Source organism: Bos grunniens, chromosome 16 (assembly GCF_055505025.1).
Source record: "Bos grunniens cultivar Pamir isolate PY7600 chromosome 16, Bosgru_T2T1.0, whole genome shotgun sequence".
NCBI classification, from domain to species: domain Eukaryota; kingdom Metazoa; phylum Chordata; class Mammalia; order Artiodactyla; family Bovidae; genus Bos; species Bos grunniens.
In genome coordinates this window covers 12,051,640-12,073,284 of record NC_141180.1, presented here as the reverse complement: position 1 = coordinate 12,073,284, position 21,645 = coordinate 12,051,640, and the positions used below count along the sequence as shown (strand labels likewise).

Here is a 21,645-nt window from a genome sequence, read left to right as displayed (position 1 = left end):
GTGAGACTCATTGACTGTACACCATTATTAGTTTAGCTGGTAGACTGGAAAAGACAAAGGTATAAGTAACTAAACCACTTTTTATTCAACAAAGAAAAAAGTGTCTTTTAGAATAACTGATATCAAATCATAGATTTGTACCCAAGCAAAGTGTTAGAAAAGTATTCAGAATTACAAAATAAACACTAGTATTTAGCTTCATGTCTATAACTCTGTAACATTAAAAAGTCTGAAAAGAGTAAGAGAGGTAAAAATTCTGATCACCTTACCATTCCTAAGTGCCAGTTTGAGATTCAATGTGTTTTATTAAATCACAAAGTGAAAATATACAGACATCCTCAAGAAGATATTCTGACTCTGTAACATGATTTTCTTGAGGATACTTTAAAAAACATCTGTAGTAATGTCCAATATAATAATTTTTAAAGATGATGATGATAGAAATTACCCCCTAAATAAAGGTGACACACTTTCCTAAAGTTCTGGCTTATTTTTTCAAAACTTTGGTATATTTTGCTCTTATTTCCTTAAACCCTAAAAATATTTTAATTTGGATTTAATGTCGATTTCAACAAACACTGCATGCCTCCTGGGCACTCGACTAGAGAAATAGCACGTCAGTCCCGTGTACTTACATCTTCTATGTCGGTGCCAAGCAGAGACCGAGAGCTTAAGTCCAGACCCTGCAGCTGAAGCCGCGCCACCTCAAGCTCAAGTGTAAGGTGCTCTGTGTGTCTCTTTTCAGCCGCCAACTTGGACTCCATCTCCGCTGTCACATCTGTCAGCTTCTGCTGCCACTGTTCATTTTCTGACAAATACTGCTTCCTGAGGTCGTCAAGCTCCTCCCTCGAAGAACTCAGTAGCTCCTTGAGCTCTTTGATCTCCTTGTTTTTCGTAATCCCTTGACTTTCGATTTCCTCTTCCAGCTGCTTGAGGGACTCGAGGTACGTCTGACAGAGGGTCTCAAGTTCTCGAGTGCTCCTCAGTGGGACAGAGGGGATCTCTTTCTCGGTCAGCTTCTCCTCCTCCAGACTACTACAAGAGACTTCCTCTACATTGGACTGGTTTGCCGAAACAGTCCCTTCTAGATTATTCAAAAGGGACGTTTCTGTTGTGTGCTCTAGAAGATCTTTGTAAAAAGAGGACTCTCCCAAACTTGCCTTACCAGGGCTGTCAGTCACACAAGAAAATGACAAGGACAGTAAATGCTCCTCCCCAGGTCCTGGTGGCACCTCCTTTACCAAGTCACCTTGAGAGCTTCTCAGACTCATCGACAAGACTGAATTTTCAGCCTTTAACGTGTCGACGTAGGACTGCAGCTCTGACATCTTAGAGCTCATCAGACAGTGCTGTTCGTGTAAAATTTTGTGTTCACTCTGTAAAGATGAAAATTTCTCCTGTAATTCAGCAAAGTGCATTTGAACCTCTTTGTTTGACACGGTCAAATGCTCATAGACATTACTGTCATCCAAAGGATTTAAGTTCACAGATGTCTGCTCATCTTGTTGTTCACCAAATTCACCTTCTGGTGTTTCTTCCACTAACTCGCCTTGGAGAAGTGCATTTTTGTCATTTAATGTTTCAACTTCATTTACTAGTTTCCCTACCTCTTCTGCCATTTTACTAGTTGCTGTGATACATTCTGATCTTGAGTCATTCAGCTCAGATATGAGTTCAGACTTTTCAACCTGCAGGGCTTCACACATTTTCTCTAACTCATTCAGCTTGTTCATGGCTGTCTGTAGAGAGCACTGCAGGTGGGCATTGTCCTGCTGACTTGTTGACAACTCCTGAAGCACTGAAATATATTTTTCTTCTGGATCTATTTCAGAGTCTCCAAGGCCACTAATATCTTGTGACTGAGGATCTTGTTGCAAATCTTCAGTTTCTAATTCTCTAGTTTGTAACTCGTACTGTAGACACTCTTCCTTCTCACTCTTCTGAAGTTTTAATTCCATGTTTCTGACTTCAGATTCTACTTGCACCAGCTGTGCATTACAAGTGTCTGGAGAAGTATCTTTAACATCAAGATCCATCGGAAGTTGAAGGTGACATGTATTTATCTCCCTCTCTTCTTTCTCAGAGTCTTGAATTGGTTCCAATTCTAGACATTGATGCTCATGTTTCGTCTTCATTAATTCCATCAGGTGTTCATTCTCTTGTAATAAGGCACTAACTTCCTGTTGCATCTTATTTTGTTCTTCCTTTAAATTCATGATTTCTTGCTTTAAACCATCAGTCTCCCTCTTAGAGCTGTTTTGGATATCTGTAATCTCAGACTGCAGGGCTTGCTGCACTGTCTCCAACTCCACAATTAAATTCTGGTTTCTTTCTTCAGCTAATGCTAACTGTGATACAAATGCTTGGTGTTCCCTTGCAAATGTTTCCTTTAGCTGTCCTAATTCATTTTTTCTGTCTTCACAAACACCCGTGCACTCACTCAGCAAGCATTCTAATTTAGAGTTCTTTTCCTGAACCGCTTTATATTTTTCACTAAGATCCTGAAATGCATTTCCTGTTTCTTCACATCTTTGTAGTAAAGTAAGCCTTTCTTGTTTATACTGATTAGATAACTCTGAAATGCTTTTGTCTCTTTCATCTATACAGTTCGAAAAACTCTCGGTTTTTTGGAGCAAGTTCATCTTCTCTTGAGTTAAGGTGGCATTAATTTCCTTGAGAGTCCCATTCTCTTGGGTCAACTCTTCAATGTCCTTTTTATTTAGAGAAATGATGGAATTCAGTTCCTTTTTCTCCAAGCTCAGGGTTTCAGACAAAAACTGTAGCTCCTTTAGAGATTCCTGAAGTAAATGGTTGTTCTTTTTTAACTCTCCAATCTCTGCCTGCTCAGTTTCTAATTTTTCATTCAAAAGTTGCAACTCTCTTTCCTTGCTCTCCAGGGCAGCTAAAGTTTCAGCAACAACATTCTGATGAACAGAAGTGTCTTCTTGTAACTTACTAATGCGTTGGCTTGTTTCAGCCACAAAACTTTGATGCATCTGTTCTGCTTTCATGAGGTTTTCTTCAATTTCTCCTTTGATTTGCACCAACTCTTCACACTGCTTCTGCAGATCTGAGTTCATCTGCTTTTGCGACTCTAAGGAAAATTCAAGAGAAACAACTCTATTTTGCAACATGGATGAACTTTTCGGACTTTGGTCTGTTGCTACATGGCATCTGCTCCTTTCTGAAGGCACACTTTCTTGCTCTCCGATTATATTTGCAAAGGAATTGTTCAGTGCAGACTGCTGTTCAAAAGCTAAACGACTTCTCTGATGAGGCTCAATTGTCATCGCAGAGGAATCTCTGGATTTTAGCAGATCCCTGAGGCTCTCAGATTCAGCATGCAAGTCTTGGTAACGCTGGTCTTTGTCCATGATTTCACTTGACAGTAACTGAAGCTTATGTTCTAGGTCTTCCACTTGCCCAGTGAGGTGAGAGATTTTCAAACACATATTTTCTATCTCCTTCTCGTGTTTCTGATCTGAGAACTCAGCTTTCTGTTGCAGTTCTCCATAAGCTCGTTTCTGTGTCTCTGCCTCTGCGGTTTTGCTGTCAACCACATTTTGAAGGTTCCTGATCTCCACGTTTAGATTTTCTCTTTCCATCTCCAGAGTTCTTACCCTCTCGTTATATTCATGACTTTTTATTTGTTGTGTCTTAAGACAAGTTTCCAAGTGATTAACTTTACTCTGCAAGCTTTCTTTTTCTGATTCCATCTGATTTAAAAGTTGTTCGTTTTCACTTTTCCAGCGAGAAAACAGAGTTTTCTCTTCTTTTAATTCTTCATATTCTTTCTTCTTTAATTCCAAAGCACTCAACAATGCTTCAGATTCTCTCTCTGTTTTGCTTAACTTTTCGTTCAGTTGTTCAATGTGATGTTCCCTTTTCTTCAAAAGGTCTTGAGAACAATCTCGCTGCTTTTCCAGGTCAGCCAAGGCAAGCTTCAGTTTCTCTAAAGTCAAGGAATTCTCTTGCTGATTTATCTTTTCTTGAAGATCTCTTAACATGGTTTCCTGAGAGGTATTCTTAGCTATTAAAACAGAAAAAATATATTTTTAAGTTGTCATGGCTTTAATAAATACTTATTCTACAAGAATTCTAAACTCTAAAAAAAAAACAAAAACAAAAACAGCTTAAGTCATGTAAAAATTGGCATTACTGCCTGTATACCTCCTTGAAAGTAAACCACCTGATAATTATCTAAGCTCATATAAAGAAAATGGTCCTTTTCAGGATGGCAGTACATTTGTTTATCTTCTTTCTAAGCAGCATAACAAAGTGCTATTGTATAAAGCACCAAGGGGTTATCTTCCTAAGCACTTGAAACTTTCTTTTATTCTTTTACCTTGTATATGCTTATGTATATTCATATTTTTGCCTTTTGGAAATAGCTATTCAAGGAGAGAAAAGTGTGACAAGAGCAGCACTAAAATGGAAATATCCCACATCACTATGCAACATCCCTGATATCTCAGAAAAGTTAATAACTTCTTTGCCATTTTAGCCAAAAATCCACAGGATCAAGCTTAAGTACAAGAGTATATGGTGCTACAGGGAATTATACTCAATTACTCTGTAATAACCTGTAAGGGAAAAGCATTTGAAATCAGGTGTGTGTGTGTGTGTGTGTGTAACTGAATCACTCTGCTGTACAACTGAAACTAACACAACACTGTAAACCAACTATACTTCAATTTTAAAATGTACATGGTTCTATATATCAGCAACTCTGGAGACGAACATAGGAATGTCAGTGAGGAGCAATGGCCCACACCCCAGCCCCTCAGAGTCAGGGTGGTGCCTGTGAAGATGAGAGTCATCAGGAAGATGTCATAGACTCCATCACTGCCTGTTCTCTGCTTAAAAACTCCCGTCTGCCCACAGGCCCCTCCGAGTTGAGAATAACCACACTGCCTTCATTCAACAATGGGAAGTCTTAAAGAATCTCAGTAGATGAAAAAGGTAGCATGTATTATAAACTCAGGTGTTATACCAACTGGACAGCAATTCCTCTTTCCAGCCCGCTCATCTCCGTCTACCTAATGAGAGTGGATGGCTGCTGGAGACAGCGCCACAGGGGCTATTTGTTTGTCAGAGCCTCAAGCAATGACACGGTGACCAACGCTGAAAAAAACACCCTCTTTCTTTCCCTATAGTTTTCTTTCAAAACACCTGAAGATTGATATTTCTACTTCCTGCCGTGGAAAATTGAAAGCTGTATGGGGAGGTTAGAATTTAAAAAAGAAAAGAGTCAGAGAACGCTCAGGTTAAAAGAAATCCAAGACGTGCAAACACCCCAGGGGAGAAAATAAATCTAAATAAAGACACATGGCACATACAAATAAGTGTGAAACAACGGAATCATTTGGTGTACATAGCCTCATTCTGTGGCTACATAGAAAGTAAGGAAATAAAATCATTCAGTCAAGTAAGCCATCCAAAAACAACGGTCACTAAGGGCTGGGAAAACATGCATTTAATATAGAATTTTCCATTATAAGGGAAACTGTAATGGGTGAGTAGATGAGCCGTCTGGATGTAACTAACAAACACACTTGAGACACAAAATAGCATGCTGGGGAATGAGACAGCACCAACAATTTACTTTTGTATGGAAAATATTTACCCTTTTGGTTTCAAAGTGCTGAAAACCAGGCATTTGGGGACTCAGTGTGTTCCAATAAAAAAAAAAGTCCAACTATCACTCTAGAAACTAAAAAGTGGAAAAGCAAAAACTTTTTCCACATCAGCTGCTGACATCTCTCTGGGAGAAGATATGGAAAAATTCAAAGAAGTTTCTAATGACATCCAACCTCCCTCGAGGGAACATTAGCCTAGGGGAAGAACTCTAAAACGCCACTCACCCTTCATTTCTTCTGCAAAATTCTGGCTCTGACTCAAACACTGCTTGGCCTTCTTCAGTTCTTCCTCCAGGTGGCAGACTTCTCGGGCCCTTTGCTCAGACTGACTCTTGAGGAGGCTGTTTTCCCTCTTCATTTCCTAAAAGACAGGTTTAGGTAGTTGTCTTACTGTCCAGACAGATGCTCAAGCAACTCAGGACTTCTGCCTTGGTGGGACTTCTGTCTCATGGGACCATGTGTGCATCTCACTAGGAGAGGAACCACACTTGCCCTTCGAGCAATGAAGTTAGACAGTTTTATTTCAATAAAATGATACTATAAATAGAAGTCAGAAGCACGAAACCTAAAAACTGATAATCTTTTTCCTTCAAGAAGTTTACTTTTTGAACTTTCCAGGTGTCCCTGTGGTTGTTAAAACATTCGCATATAAGGAAAACCCTTTTTACAAGCCTCCCAAAGACACAATCACTCCAAGTTTCCATCACGCCTAAATAATCAAATATATCTTTGCAAAGTTCCGAGGTGCTGACGAACCAAAAAAATTCATGTGATGATTTTTGATCTTTTTTTGTAAAACCATCTTAAGTTTCACTGCTATATGGGAATGTCTTTATGAGTCAATTACCTTTAATAAATGTTTATTAACGTTTGCAATGTACAAGATGTTGGAATGGGCATTATGAAAGGTGCAGTTACAAATTAAGACAGCGTCTCTGCCCTCAGGACAGGTACCTGCCAGGGGGCCATCACTTAATACATGGCAGGATGTGTTATATGCTCGAGAGAGGTGAAGTGTGCTATGGGAAATGAGAGGCTGGAGCATGGAAGGATCAATTCTACAGGGAGGAATCTGAGGCTTCCCAGTGAAGACAGGTCTTTTGGTGGGTACCTGATTAAATGAAGAGCCGTGCATCGATGTGCCATAGAATAGCAGACAGACACATGCAGCCTCATTCTATTTTCTAGGGAGACCTATTTTTCTTAGTCTTAAAACAAAGTAGTATTTGTCTGCCGAATAAAAATGCTTCTTATTAACCATGTGACTTGCATAATAAATATTATAAATCCTCTATCCATATTCCTCAACCCGCTGTTCAACCTTCAATGATGTTACAGTTGTTAATTATTTCAACCTACATTATATGGCACCTTCTGGATCACTGGGAATTGGCATGTATCATGACAAACTGACAGAACTACGCAACCCCCATCCTTGGAGTGGTGTGGGGAGGGGAGACTCATAAGCCGAACTTTAAAAGCACACAAACACACTTAGAAAAATATTCCTCTGAGAAGGGAATTTTTGAATTCTTAAAGAAACAGTTAAGACCCATCCTCCAAAACCCTACTGCACCGTTAGAAAACAGATGGCCCTGGCAACGTGGTGCTGGAAGCCTGCCTTCAATTATCAGTCTGGTTACTACCAGCAGATGGGTACTGATGTAGCAAAGCCAAATTCAAGAAGAGGGAGAATCTGGCTGGTACAAAGTACTTGAACACTTGCTGGCGGCTGCTGTGTTCGTGTATATATGTTCATTTCATCATCAAAATTTAAGAGCCCGCTGCACTTATATTTCTGTCTCCTTTGTCTTGATCCTCCCTCCTTTCCATGTGCTCAACTGAGGCTCTATCAAATTAAGAGATCCACCAGAACTAAAGGCCCGCACTGACTCATGTCAAAACTGACATTCATACCAGTCATTGTGAAATTCTGCACAGGATGAATGATCACTAAGGTGCAAGGATGTGATCGACTTAAATGAGCTTCATTCAACTAGAGAATGTGTAATCACTTGTTTGTTCTTCAGACTCAGAATAATCCCCACTCAAATTAGATCACAGATATGAAAGGAAAAATACCTTAACTCACTCTAACGCAGGCAGCGGGGCATTAGTAGTAGTGTTTCTTCCTAAAATTCAACAGCAGCTAGATTCTGTGTGTTCAATGTTAAGATCAGCCAAATGAGCTCACATAAGAGAGCAACTAGAATGTAACCATCTAAGATACATTTTGCAACTTGTATTTTTTGCTCTAAAAAAATCATTGAATCAAATGGCATCTACATTTAGAGGTGTGGCCAGAAAGCTAAAGCTGGGTGCATCCCAGCAGGAGGAAGGAAGGTGAAAAGAAGAGGAATGAGGGACCCCAGGAGGGAGGGGGACAACTTATGTTTATGTGTCTGCTCATCTCTATCCATCATGTCCATAACTGGAGACATTTAAGTGAACACTAAGCCCAGTGGAAAGATTAACGTGCCTTTATTCTGGCATTAGCTCCATAAATATTTGTTTCAAATGAAGAAACGTTCTGCCAACCCCGGGACCCTGAGGCTTATCATGCTCTGGCTGTGGCCAACCCAAGAATTTTAAAAGGCCAGAATTTAGAAAATGAATATCTGCAAATGAAGCTGTAGGCTGCCATCCATCAGCAATTAGTTTTCTGCACAGCTTACAGCCACTTAAGACTTGATTGGGTAGCTCATTACCAACAATGAGTTAAGCATACAAGGATACAGTCTCCCAGGCATCTCTCGCCACCAAACATGATTCGAAAAATTGGGCACCAGTCTGGAAACACACAACAAAAATCCCTATAACCACAAGCCAGCACTAGAGCTTAGCAAGCAATTCCACCCAGATCAACTTTGGTTTTAGAAGCAGCAAGGGAAGTGTCATTTCCTAGGGCCAGACAAAACACATTTCAGCTACTGTGTGGCATCTCGTGACAGCACCCAGGAATGAAGCTTAAAACATCCCCGGCTGGCGCAAAGGATGTATGCAAAAGATGTGCTTCTCCCCTTCCGCCTCATCATTCTCGCCTGCCAGACCAGGTCCCTTAGAGGACCCCGCGTCATACAGGTCCCCACGCTCAGGAAGGTCCCCAAGCAAGTGTTCCCTCATCTTGGCTGTCAAATGACAGTTTATGATTGTCGAACCCCAGTGCTATGGGGCTGGCACTAGATGTTGGATGAGCAGCCTAGCTAAACCCTCCATTCACTTTGATACTAAATGTTAACTTTACCCTTGATTGGGCCATTAAATCACGTTTCCACTACTGATAATTTCTCATTGTGAGTGGCATATTAGTTTGCGAAACACGGACAAGGAACATTTCGGTACAACTGTCACATTATTTCAGCATCCAAAACCTATAAGCACACTAGACTTGCTTGCACTTACTTATAATTAGATACAGAAAGACACCCAGAGTGATAGCCTAGAATAGGCTATAATTTTAAATGCCAAAAATCTCAAATGCCGTGTCCTTTGCTCATCACTTTCTGTGCCTCGGGGTGACAGCAAACAGTGGTCACACCAAAAAAGTTCTAACAGTTATCAAGACCAAAGGGCCCTATGGGTTGGGCACAAGTCTAAGCACCTGACATACAATACTTAATTTAATCATTAATTCAACTCTGAAAAGGGAGGGGTTCTATTAGTCCTCATATGAAGACAAGGCAAGTCAAACTCAGAAAGGGTAAGTCACGGTCCCAAGGCCACAGAGCAGGTTCAGATCTCACTTCGTCTAAAGCCACCATTTTACCACAAAGTTATACCCGTGTCAAACTGGATAGATTGTTTTTGATTCCAATCCCAATTCAAAATGTGAGAGCCAGCTAAGCCCTTTGAATTTTTGATATTATTCTCAAAAGAAGACACATAACACAAACATGCATTGAAGACTAATTCTAAGTGAGCTCTCTGGCCCTGTGCTAGACACCTCCATGACTGCCCTCACTGACACAGAACTTTATGAAATATTGAGCAAAACATGACTGGCATTGAACTCAGCACAGCTCGAGTTCATGGTGGACAGCTCCTCGGCTGACAAACCAGACCCTGCAGGGACGCATGAGTCTTCAGAAACACCTGCAAGAAATGTCCAGCTCGCTATGCAGCCTTGGCCCGACAAACCGTTTAAAAAGTGTTTGGACCCATTTAACCAGACGATCACTTTTACAAAATGTTTCCACCAGGCAGCCAGTGGAGTCGCAGGAGAGTTCCTGGCTGAAAGGGAAGCTCAGAGAGGGAAGAGCTCGCTGCCAGTCTGCCTGTGGAAATGTTAGCAGAAGCATCTGTTGGTTGGTCCCCACTGGCCAAAAGGCAAACATTTGTTTTGCTGAAACAAACGCTTCCATTTAAAAACGTTTGCTGATGAAACCATCATCTGATATGAAGCTTTCCTCTACTCAGGCGGCTGGGGCTGGGGCCGCCTCTCTCCAGCAATATTACCCCTCTGAGGCTATAGCTGCTTTAACAACCTCTTCTTTGCCACTGACAGATGTTCTGATTCTAGAACCGATACACTTTTTGAAGCTGAGAGGATAAATACATTTAGACTTGCCTCACCTGGATAAATGACTGTTCCTTACAGAGGAAAAAAAAAAAAACTGTATAATCTAACAAGTAATTTTAGATATGTAAAAGATTTAATATTTAATACTTTAAAAATATTTTAAAAACTAGTGAAAAATAGTCTTCCCTGTGACATTTGATGGAGAAGCAACCTCTACTGTTCTGCTGTGCTTCTCCATAAGACTATGAGGCTGACTTACGGCTCTACTCAAACTGTTTTCAGCCTACGAACTGTCCCTAAGTGGTTTTTAATTGAGTCCTTTAAAATAAACTCCAAGCAACTAAATAAATTCAGAGAGAAGCAAATTAAAGTAAGTATGGATAAAATCTATTGGTAGAAGCACTATCAGGCTACTCTTCGTATCCTCGTCACTGGGAAACCTCATGCACCATGTGTATCATGACCATGACTCTACAAAGACACCACCACCTGTGCCTGCACATGTTTCACATGAAGATCAGTGTGTGACTGTTGAAGCCAGAGTCATACAGTTATTAGTTAATGCTTTTGTAACAATATTAAATCTAGAAACCCTTTATCTGTCAAAAAAACTTTATTTAAGTCTATCACTTTGGAAAGGGGACTTAAATCATACCTTCACCAATTTTGTTACTTTTCACTTAGAAAGCCCCTTGCAGGACTTCCCTGGTGGTCCCGTGGTTAAGAGTCTGCCTGCACTGCAGGGGACACGGGTTCTATCCCTAGTACGGGAATATCCCACATGCCAGGGAGGAACTGTGTGAGCCTGTGTGCTGCCACCGCTGAGACTGAGTGCCCCAGAGCCCCGCAGCACAACAGGAAAAGCCCCCGCAGCTAGAGGAAGCCCGTGCAGTGCGGACCCAGGCCTAGCAAAAGTAGATACATTTTAAAGGTAAAAGGAAATAAAAAGAAGAAAAGAAAATCCTGTGCTTTCTTCCATCCTTCCATCTCACAGGTGGTCTAAATCTATCTTAAAATAATAAAGAATAGTACCAAACGGATTTACTACAAGTCATGTTTTCCTATAATTGCTAGATGCTTATTAGTAAGTTACATCAGAACAGAAAGTGAAAAAACCACTTATGTTCTATGTCATAGATTATATACAAAACACTTTGTAATACTTCTAGCAAATAAAAAAGAAAAACACTATGTGGGGAAAATGGTGCAGAAATTCTTTAATCCTTGCACTTCCTCACACACAGAAGCAAATAAATGCTCTCTGCTCCTTACCTCACTGCTTCTCCTCAGCTCATTTTCCTTGGTCTGACTTGCCTGTAAGGCCTGTTCACTTTTGCTGAAATTTTGCTTAAACTCTTCCAATTTTTTTTCTATCTGTTGCTTTACAGATGTGACCTACAAAGAGAAAACAAGGCAAAGCTTCATTTTTGTTTTAACTTTTCAATAGCTATTCATTCTTAAATAATATTAAATTCTTAAATAATAAAAAGGTCATGGAATATAAGAATGAAAGCAATCTATTTTGGTTGAGACATAGTATATATGTTATAGCTTAACATGGTCCTAGAAGCTGAACTTAAAATACCATCATGTTAACCCATGACATCACTTGGCAATAGCATACGTTGATGAATACAGCTGGGTTTGGGGAGGAAATCACAAAAGAAAAAATTAACTACAAGAAATAAAACAACTAAAATTTGTTTAAAAAATGAGACGAGAAACAACAACAAAAGATGGGAAAACAAATTGAGAGAACACATTTGCAATAATACAACAGAATAAAAATGATATTCCCAAAATACAACACATAAAGCATAGCTATGATTCAATGTACAAAAAAGCAAGCCCATTTAAAAATGAGCAAAGGACAGAAATAGAAATTTTTTACAAAAGAGACAAATGGCAAGTCATCCTCTGAAAGAAATAACCTCAGTGGTAATTAAGAAACTGTGAATTTAAAAAATAATAACATTTTTCACTCTTTGGCAAAATTTTTAAAACCAGGACTGTCTGCTACTAGCAGGATGGAGGTAACAGGCCTCTTATACCTGGTGTCAGGTAAACTGCTACGACTTTCCTGGAGGGCGGCTTGGAAGTACCCTGTCACGTGTGAGAAGACATATGCCCTAGAGGCCATCCATGTCACATGCAGGAAGCTGTGCTACAGAAACATCAGCCCACACACGTTCATCTGCCCAGTGATCCGACCAATGGTGCCACACAAACCTCAGTACCCAGTGGCAGGGAAAACACATCAACTACAAAACATCTGACTAGGACAAAGCTCAGACAGTTTTCCTTTTGTGACAAAAATTAAAACAAGCAAGAAAAAAAAAAAAAAAACAATTATACATCTGCAAATGTTTATTGTTTTTTTAATCTTAGAGGACAGCCAATAAATAATTCATAAAGATTTATCCTGGCACAGGAGGATTCTGCTAGTACAGAAACCCAGGTGAGTGATGATGTGTATTAGAGCACATATATACACATGCATGCAAATATACACTCAAGTGTACGTGTGTGTGTGTGTGTGTGTGAATAAATAAAGGTACAGTCAGCAGAGTTTTAAGGAATTACTTTGACATATGAGAGGAAAGAGGACTTGAAGATGATGGGAAGGTTTTGACCGAAGCAATGTGAAGAATGGAATTGCTATTTACTGGGACAAGGAAGACTAAGCAAAGAACAACACGTTAAGTGTGAAATGCCTGTTAAACACATGAGTGAAAATATTGGATGCACACCCCCAAGTCTGAAGTTCAGACCAGACATCCAGGCTGGAGATTTAAATATGGGTGTCATCATCACACGGAAGAGTCAGAAAGCCATAAATCTGGATGAAATCATTTGTGCAGTGGGTGTTAAAAAAGTAAATTATAATTTTTTTAGCACTTTGACTGGAGGCATACACACTTAGGAGAGCTCCCATGTGGCGGCATGACCAAGAACCACCAGAATATCAGAGACGCCCACAGACCCTCAGATCTGAGATCCCCACTCAGCGTTCCCTTTCTCTAAGTGAGAACACCCAGACCCAGAGAGGTTCAGTTTGCTCTCCACTTTAATAACTACAGAAAGTGAGGAAAGTTTTTTTCCTTTAAAGGAATCCTATTGGTACAGAAATGACACGTTATTTTAAAACGTAGGGGAGGAGGTTATGGAGGAGGGAGAAATAAGTTAGCACCCTACTTTATCCAGTTCAGCCTGTAGGATGTTGTATGTGTTCTTAGCTTGCTGTAGCTCCTGGGTGAGCCTGGCTTTCATCTGAGTGCACTCCTGGTCCAGGGTTTGGAAGGAAAGCTGTTGACGGGAGAGCTCCTAAAAAGTGAAAGACAAACGCATCCAACAGACGCTGGTTAACAAGGGAGAGCCCAGGGCGAGACCCAGACATCCTCCAGGCACAGCTCTTCTGAAAGAACAGGAGATGATGGAGCCAGTCGGCATCTACTTGATGACCAACACAGGCAGCCTTAGCACCCGTCCCGGGCATCAGATCCTGGTCTCTAAGCGGAAGAGGAAGCAGTCCCCCAGGAGAACACGTGGAAACTGGCCCGTTGGCACCTCATCCCCATCTTAAATGAATCACCTCTGTTCTGAGGTACCCAGGGACAAAAGGGTAGAGCTGAGAGCCAACCAGTCACAACTCCACTGAGAAATCAACACACTCAAAAAGGGAGCTTAAAACACCACTGACCATTGAGAATAACAGAAAGTAGATGCCACCAATTAACCTTGATAACCACACAGGGACACCAGATTCACAATTCCAATAACTCTCACTGAAGGACTACAGACCTACTTCCAGGCTAACTCACCTGAAACTGATACCAAGATTTATCCAAGTGCATCTTCAGCCCTAACTTGTCTGCCAACTTCTTCCCCCTAGACGTTAATCACCTTTCTAATGTATTTGCCAACTCACAGACTTTAGAAACAGCTGGAAGGACCTCCCCTGTGGACTGGTGGTGAAGACTCCACCTTCCAAGGTGGATCAGGTGTAGGTTCAATCACTGATTGGAGAACTAATATTCCACACACCACAGGGGATGGCCAAAAAATTAAAAAACAAAGAAAACTTGTAAAAAAAAAAACAAACAAAAAAAACCAGCTGTAGAATGTAATATAATTTCCCTTACAAAACAGAGTGTTTGAAACAAGAAATACAATCCTTTTCTGCTGCTGCTGCTGCTGCTAAGTCGCTTTAGTCGTGTCCGACTCTGTGCGACCCCACAGACGGCAGCCCACCAGGCTCCACCATCCCTGGGATTCTCCAGCCAAGAATACTGGAGTGGGTTGCCATTTCCTTCTCCAATGCATGAAAGTGAAAAGGGAAAGTGAAGTCTCTCAGTCGTATCCGACTCTTAGCGACCCCATGGACTGCAGCCTACCAGGCTCCTCTGTCCATGGGATTTTCCAGGCAAGAGTACTGGAGTGGGGTGTCATTGCCTTCTCCAATCCTTTTCTACTTGGTATCAAATTTCAAACAAATCAGAAAACATGGATTAAAAAAAAATTTCTAAAGCCCTTCTCCAATCAAAAACTGAAAGATGGAAAAGTGTGAAGGAAAGTATAGTAACCTTTTCCACACAGCATTTCCCCTCTAGTGGAACATCCCAAATGATGACACACACTCCTCTTTTCAAATGATCAACCTAGGAAACCACCACAAGAGCCTTCTGGACAAACTCCTCATGAATCCGTTTACCTTACCTCTTGGAACTCTTTTTCTTTCTCCTTGATTTTCTGTTCCAGAGAACATCTGGCACTTTCTGCATTTTGACGCTGACAACTCAAATCTTCAGTCAATTTTTTCAATTTTTGTTCCAAAGCAGTACACTAAAACAAATTAAGACGTTCAATACAAAACAAAAATTATTCTTGGAAAGAAGCAAACATTTTGAATTTCAGAAAAATTAGTCCCATGATCTGGTTCAAGTTCAAACATTGTGTTTTGACTTTTTTATATCATACAAAGTTGGGGCTAAAACAATTAGCCAAATACCAAAACTACTACAATTATTTTAGCACACATAAATTTATATTTGGGAAATATCAGCAAGGATATAAACCTGCATTAGGCTATTTAAATAAACCCTTCATAAGTTGTGCCATAAAAGAAATCAGTGTGTCTGAATATTGAGTCACCTAACATTTTGTCGTACAGAAATGAGAGGTTAAAATGCAGTGATGTTGACCTGTGTAAATTAGAGGCTGCAAAATAACCAGAGGGTACCTATTATCCTCATACGTAGTCTGTTTCAAGAATAATAGATTTTGTGAGAAGTTTTAAATATTAATATGCATCTCTCCACAATGCTCCCACTATGTCATTTTAAATGTTTGGAAGTTCACAGCACTCCAGAGAGTATCACAATGGGTTTTAAACCAAGCTGCCAAAGGCAACACAAAGAATACTCATTTGCCTTTTTACATAGCCAGTTATCTCTTTTTTTAAATTGAACTATAGTTGATTTACAGTGTTATGTTAGTTTCAGCTATACAGCAAAGTGATTCAACAACACACACATGCACACACACATATTCTTTTTCAGATTCTTTTCCATTATAGATTATTATAAGATACTGGATATAGTTCCCTGTGCTGTATTATTTATCCATTTTATATATAGTAGTGTGTATCTGTTAAGCCCAAATCCCCAATTTATCCCTCTCCCCACTTTCCCCTTTAGTAAGCATATATTTGTTTTCTATGTCTGTGAGTCTTTCTGTTTTACAAATAGGTTCATTTGTATGATCTTTTTTAGATTCCACATATAAATGATATCATGTGATATTTGTCTTTGACGTACTTCTAGTCTCTAGATCCATCCATGTTGCTGCAAATGGCATTATTTCATTCTTTTTTATACATAGCCAGTTATCTTTAAAATAACTGTTAAAACATGAACTACATTGAAATTTAGGATCCTCTTTAAAATTAAATCTTCAAAGTGTTAAAACCCATTCCTCTAATTCTTCCCTGTGGTGTTCAAATCCTAGAACTCCCCTACAAAACAACTCTAAATTCCCAGGAAAGAATAAGAACAACTCACACTGCTGGGGGAGAATTCCTGATCCAAAAATGTACCCCAGTGTGGCAAATCTCTCCACTAATATATTTCTCTGAGACTCATTATAGACCCATTTAGAACTATCAGAAATTTAACAAAGAGGAAAAGAAAACACTATGTAAAAATTTCCCATAAGACCTAACACCAATTATTAACTAACCAAAGATTAAAAGATAAAGCTGGTCTGATCTTGCAAATATTAGAACTTTCAAGATCCTGAATTTAAGAAGTAAAATATTGAGCCAGTAGTTCGAATTAATTCACTGCTTTGAACATTAAGATACCTCTGTCATTATCCTTATCATTCTTGAATTTTTAAACCCCTAAGGAAAAGTATGAAAGAAATTATTTCTACCAATAATAAATATGAACTCAGCAAAAATGTCAAGCACCATGCTAGGCACTGGGGATACAGTGGTAAGCAACTAAGACAAAAATCACTGCCTAAATGATGGTCTAAAATTTTGACAATTCTCAGGGGGAAAAAAAAAAACATGCAGGGCAGAATAAATGAATGAATCCTTGGCACCCTCTGCTGGCACTCCCTCAAACTGCAACCCACAAGATCTCAGAATCAATAATACTTTATTATTGTACAAACAGCTGGTTTAACAAAAAAAAAAAAAAAGCCTTTAGGAGTAATTTATATTTTATTTAGATTTTTTTTTTAATGTTGGTATTTATGATGCACCATCCATATACAAGTACCTGACCACTAGGTGTCATGAATGCTCCATAATACTCTAAAAAAGGGTTCAGGGCTCTAGTCCTTTAACAGTATGTATATAGAGAGTATATAACAGTATGTATACAGAGACCTAGAGACTCAGTGCTCTGGGCCTGAGTTTTTAACCATAACATGAAATCCAGATTTGCTGCCCAGCCCCAACACTGTTTCTACATGAATTCAAACCTTGTATCCCACATGGTGTGTAAATACTTGGAAAAGAAGCATACTAGAAACAGCATATATTTACTGAAGCACGTGGTTGACTTTGGCTAAACTAGCTCCATTTTATTTAATAGGTAATTCTAAAGGTAGATCAGGGAATAGCATAAGCAAAGGATAATTTGATTTCAGCAACATATTGGACAAGGTCAGACTATCTTTAGAGACAAGATGGAGGAAGGTAGACTGAATTTTCAGTTAGGTGGATTTGTAGTTTATGAGAAAAAAATGGAATCCAGAAAGCATTGAATAAATGAGTCTTAAGAACCTGGAGGGAAGTCTCTAATAGAAAGAAGGCAAAGCTATGTTCTCAGCACTGTCCTATTCAAAAATTTTAATTCATGATCTGGTAAGTGACCTCATGATATATGCTAGAGAGAAGGATCTGGTGATCCTGTCACACCAAAACCAACAAAACAACATGTAAAGGTTAGTTGCTCAGTATCTTTGCGACCCCATAGACTGTAGACTGCCAGGCTCCTCTGGCCATAGAATTCTCCAAGTAAGAATTCTAGAGTGGGTAGGCATTCCCTTCTCTGGGGGATCTTCCAGATCCAGGGACTGAACTTGGATTTCCTGCACTGCAGGCAGATTCTTTACCATCTGAGCCACCAGGGAAGCCCTCAATGTGTAAAAGGATAAGTATAATTCTCATGTACAAAAGAAGACTGAGTTGGCAGAAATGCAAATGAAAATGAATTAAATTGACTAGGAACTCGATATAACAACAACTATTATAAGTTCACCATATGCCAGGTACTACGCTAAAGTCTGTGATAATTTTTATAAAAACTTTACAGCAATCCTATGAGAAAGGCATTATTACTAATACCATTTTATTGATTAGGCAACTGAAGCTCAGAAGTTAATTAAATTGCTCCAAAGTAACAAAACTGGGATGCAACAGAGCCAGGGCTTAAATCCAAGTCTAACTTAGAAAACCAAATTACAAACCCAGACTGCACAAAGAGTAAATATACAAACAGATCAAGGGAGGTCATGTTTCATCATATATCTAACCCAAAGTTGTTGAGAATGTTTCTCTGGAAAGCACCACACTAGGGGAATTCTAAAAATGAAGTGGGACTACCACCTCCAGGAAGGTGGAAGAGATGAACATGTCTCTATAACCCCCAAAACAACAACAATCCAAAACCCACATATTTTATTAAAACACACATAAGAAAGCTCTGAAAAGAGAGAAGAAAGCATATTAACAAGAAACTTTGCGACCCAAGGAAAAGCATGATAGTACTGAAAGAAAAAACTGTTAACCCAGAATTCTATACCCTGCAGAAATATCTTCCAAGAATAAAGACATTCCCAGACAAAAGAAAATTTAGAGGATTTGCTGCTACACTAAAAGAATGGTTAAAGGATGTTCTTTACAAAGAAAGGAAATGATGAAAGAAGGAAATTTGGAATAAGAATATTTGTATACACAATAAATGTATATACAATAGGCTTTCCTTTTCTTCTTCAGTTTTCTAAATTATGTTTGACAAGTAAAGCAAAAGTGTAACACTACCTGATGTGGCTCTAAATGTATATACAAAAAATGCTCAAGAAAATTATACTATAAATAGGGGAGGATAGAAGGACAAAAAGAGAAGCAAACTTTCAATAATTTATTAGAGTTGATAGAATGACAACACTGATAAACTGATAAATTGTATGTATATATACATTATCTAGAACAATCATAAAAGCCCTACAAAGAAATATATTCAGAAACTACTGATAATTCAAAATGGAATTCTAAAAACTGTTCAAGTAACCCACGGGAAGGCAGAAAAAATAAAAACAGCCAAATGAAAAATGAAAGAAATAAAAAACAAAAAATAAGATGTAAAACTTAAGTCATGCTGCTGCTGCTGCTAAGTTGCTTCAGTCATGTCTGACTCTGTGCGACCCCATAGACGGCAGCCCACCAGGCTCCACCATCCCTGGGATTCTCCAGCCAAGAACACTGGAGTGGGTTGCCATTTCCTTCTCCAATGCATGAAAGTGAAAAGTGAAAGAGAAGTCGCTCAGTTGTGTCCAACTCTTCGCAACCCCATGGACTGCAGCCTACCAGGCTCCTCTGTCCATGGGATTTTCCAGGCAAGAGTACTGGAGTAGGGCGCCACTGTCATGACATATCAATAATTACATTGGCTATAAATGGTCTAAAAACACTAATTAATAGAGATAGTGTTTCTAAAAGGGAATTAAAGAGTGGATTAAAAAATATGACCCAACTAAGTGCTGTCCACACAAAACTAACATTAGGCTATTTTTTTAATTCATAGTAAGGTCATATTTTAACTTAACAGTATAGATAGGCTGAAAGTAAAAAGACAGAAAGAAATACATCATGACACTTTAACCAAAGGAAAGCTGGAGAGGTTATATTACTACCAGGTAAAATAGACTTCAGAATAAAAAAAAAATTATCAGAGACACTAAGGGATATTACATGATAAAGGTCAATCCAAAAGAAGACATAACAATGCTAAATGTGTATGGACCAAACTACAGAACTGCAAAATAAGTGAAGCAAAAATTTATAAAACTGAAAGGAGAAATAGACAATTATGGGAGACTGCAATACCCTTCCCTCAACAATTGCTAGAAGCAATTAGCCAGGAAATCAGCAAAGATAAAGAGGAATTCAACAAAGAACTTTAATCAACAGGAGCTAATGACACTTTTATAATATTGCTCTCAACAGAATATACATTTTTCCCCAAGTGCCTATGAAATATATACCAAGACAGACCATATCCTAGACCATAAAACAAACCCCAAGAAATCTAAAAGAACTGAAATCATAGAATATGTTCTCTGACAGCAAAGGAGTCAAATGATAAATCAATAACAAAAAGAGAAAAATCTCAAATACCTGGAAACTAAACAAGGTATTTCTGAATAATCCACGAGACATATCAAAATGTGAAGGGCACAGTGAAAGCAGTATGGAAAGGGAAATTTATCGCATTTAATGTCTGCATTAGAAAAGAAGAAAAGTCTCAAGTCAATAAACTAAGCACCCCACATCAACAACCTAGAAAAAGAAGAGCAAAATAAACTCAAAGCAAGCAGAAGAATATACTAGAGGCCAGAAAAAAAAATCACTCAAACTGAAAACAGGAAATAATGGAGAAAATCAATGAATTAAAGAGCTGACTCTTTGGTAAGATCAATAAAAGAGCCATAAAACCGACAAACTCCTAGCAGTCGTGACAAAGAGAAAAACAGAAGAAGACACAAATATCAGAAATGCACAGGGAATAAGCCTGACCTACAGTCAGAAGAATAAGGAAATACTATGAACCCCACATATATAAATTTGACAATTTAGATGAAAGTTACTCTAAAATCACAAACTAACCCATCTCATCCAATGTGAAATAAATAATTTTAATAGTTGTCACTATTTAAAAAATTGAATTTGTAATTTTAAAACTCCCAAAAAGAAATCATCAGACCCAGATAGTTTCATGGAGAATTCTACCAAATGTTATAAAGAAGTAACACCAATTCTACACAATATCTTCCAAAAAATCAGAAGAGGAGGGAACGCTTCCCAATTAATTTTATGAAGCTAGAATTACCTTTGATACAAATACCAGATAAAGACAGTACAAAAAGAGAAAACAGCTGACCAACATCCCTCATAGACACAAGAATCCTTAACAAATTATTAGTAAATAAAATTCAGAAATATATAAAATGAATTCATTTTTTTCTACACTTGTCTCCATATAGCACACTATCGATGTGCCTGATACATTTACGTCACGTCCCCCATTAGGATGAAGCTCCATAAGGGCAGTGCTTTTTGTCTATTTACTCACTGCTACTGCCGCATCCCAGGTCTAGAACAGTGCCTGACATATAGCAGACTGTCAATAAATATTTGTCAAATGAGTCAGTAAATGACTCAAATTGAGTCCAAAAACAGACTCACAGATTTAGAGAATGAACTAATGGTTGCCGGGGGGAAGGATGGGTGAACGGGTAGTTAGGAAGTTTCGGATGGACACATACACACTGCTATGTTGAAAATGGATAACCAACAAGGACATACTGTTCAGCACAGGGAACTCTACTCAATGACGTGTGGCAGCCCGGATGGGAGGGGAGTTTGGGGGTGAATGGATGCATGTATATGTATGGCTGAGTCCCTTCGCTGTTCACCTAGAACCATCACAACACTGTTATCAGCTATACCCCAATACAAAAGAAAAAACTTTAAAAAAGAAAAAAGGTTAAATGGCAGAACGGTATATATTGGTTTCCATGAGTAGATCATTTCAACTCTATCATGTCCTAAACCTCTTTTAAAGCTCCATGACTTTAAGTGCCTCTTCTACGTATCAGGCACCTGCCAGATGTTGTATACACATCTTTATTCTTCACCACCCTCTGAGGTGTAAGAGATCAGCTACTTGTCCAAGTCCCTCAGCTAAAAAATAT

The 21,645-nt window shown here is 38.9% G+C and overlaps 1 protein-coding gene across 1 annotated transcript in view; it reads right to left on the bottom strand.

Moving 5' to 3' along the window:
* Positions 1-21,645, bottom strand: part of CENPF (centromere protein F) — a 62,433-nt gene that overhangs the window by 25,152 nt on the left and 15,636 nt on the right. The window contains exons 8-12 of the mRNA XM_086342384.1: positions 14,875-15,000; positions 13,354-13,482; positions 11,431-11,553; positions 5,865-6,000; positions 636-4,030 (exon numbers count right to left, since the gene is read on the bottom strand). Of these exons, the coding sequence (XP_086198510.1) occupies positions 636-4,030; positions 5,865-6,000; positions 11,431-11,553; positions 13,354-13,482; positions 14,875-15,000 (3,909 nt within the window). The remainder of the gene's footprint in view (positions 1-635; positions 4,031-5,864; positions 6,001-11,430; positions 11,554-13,353; positions 13,483-14,874; positions 15,001-21,645) is intronic.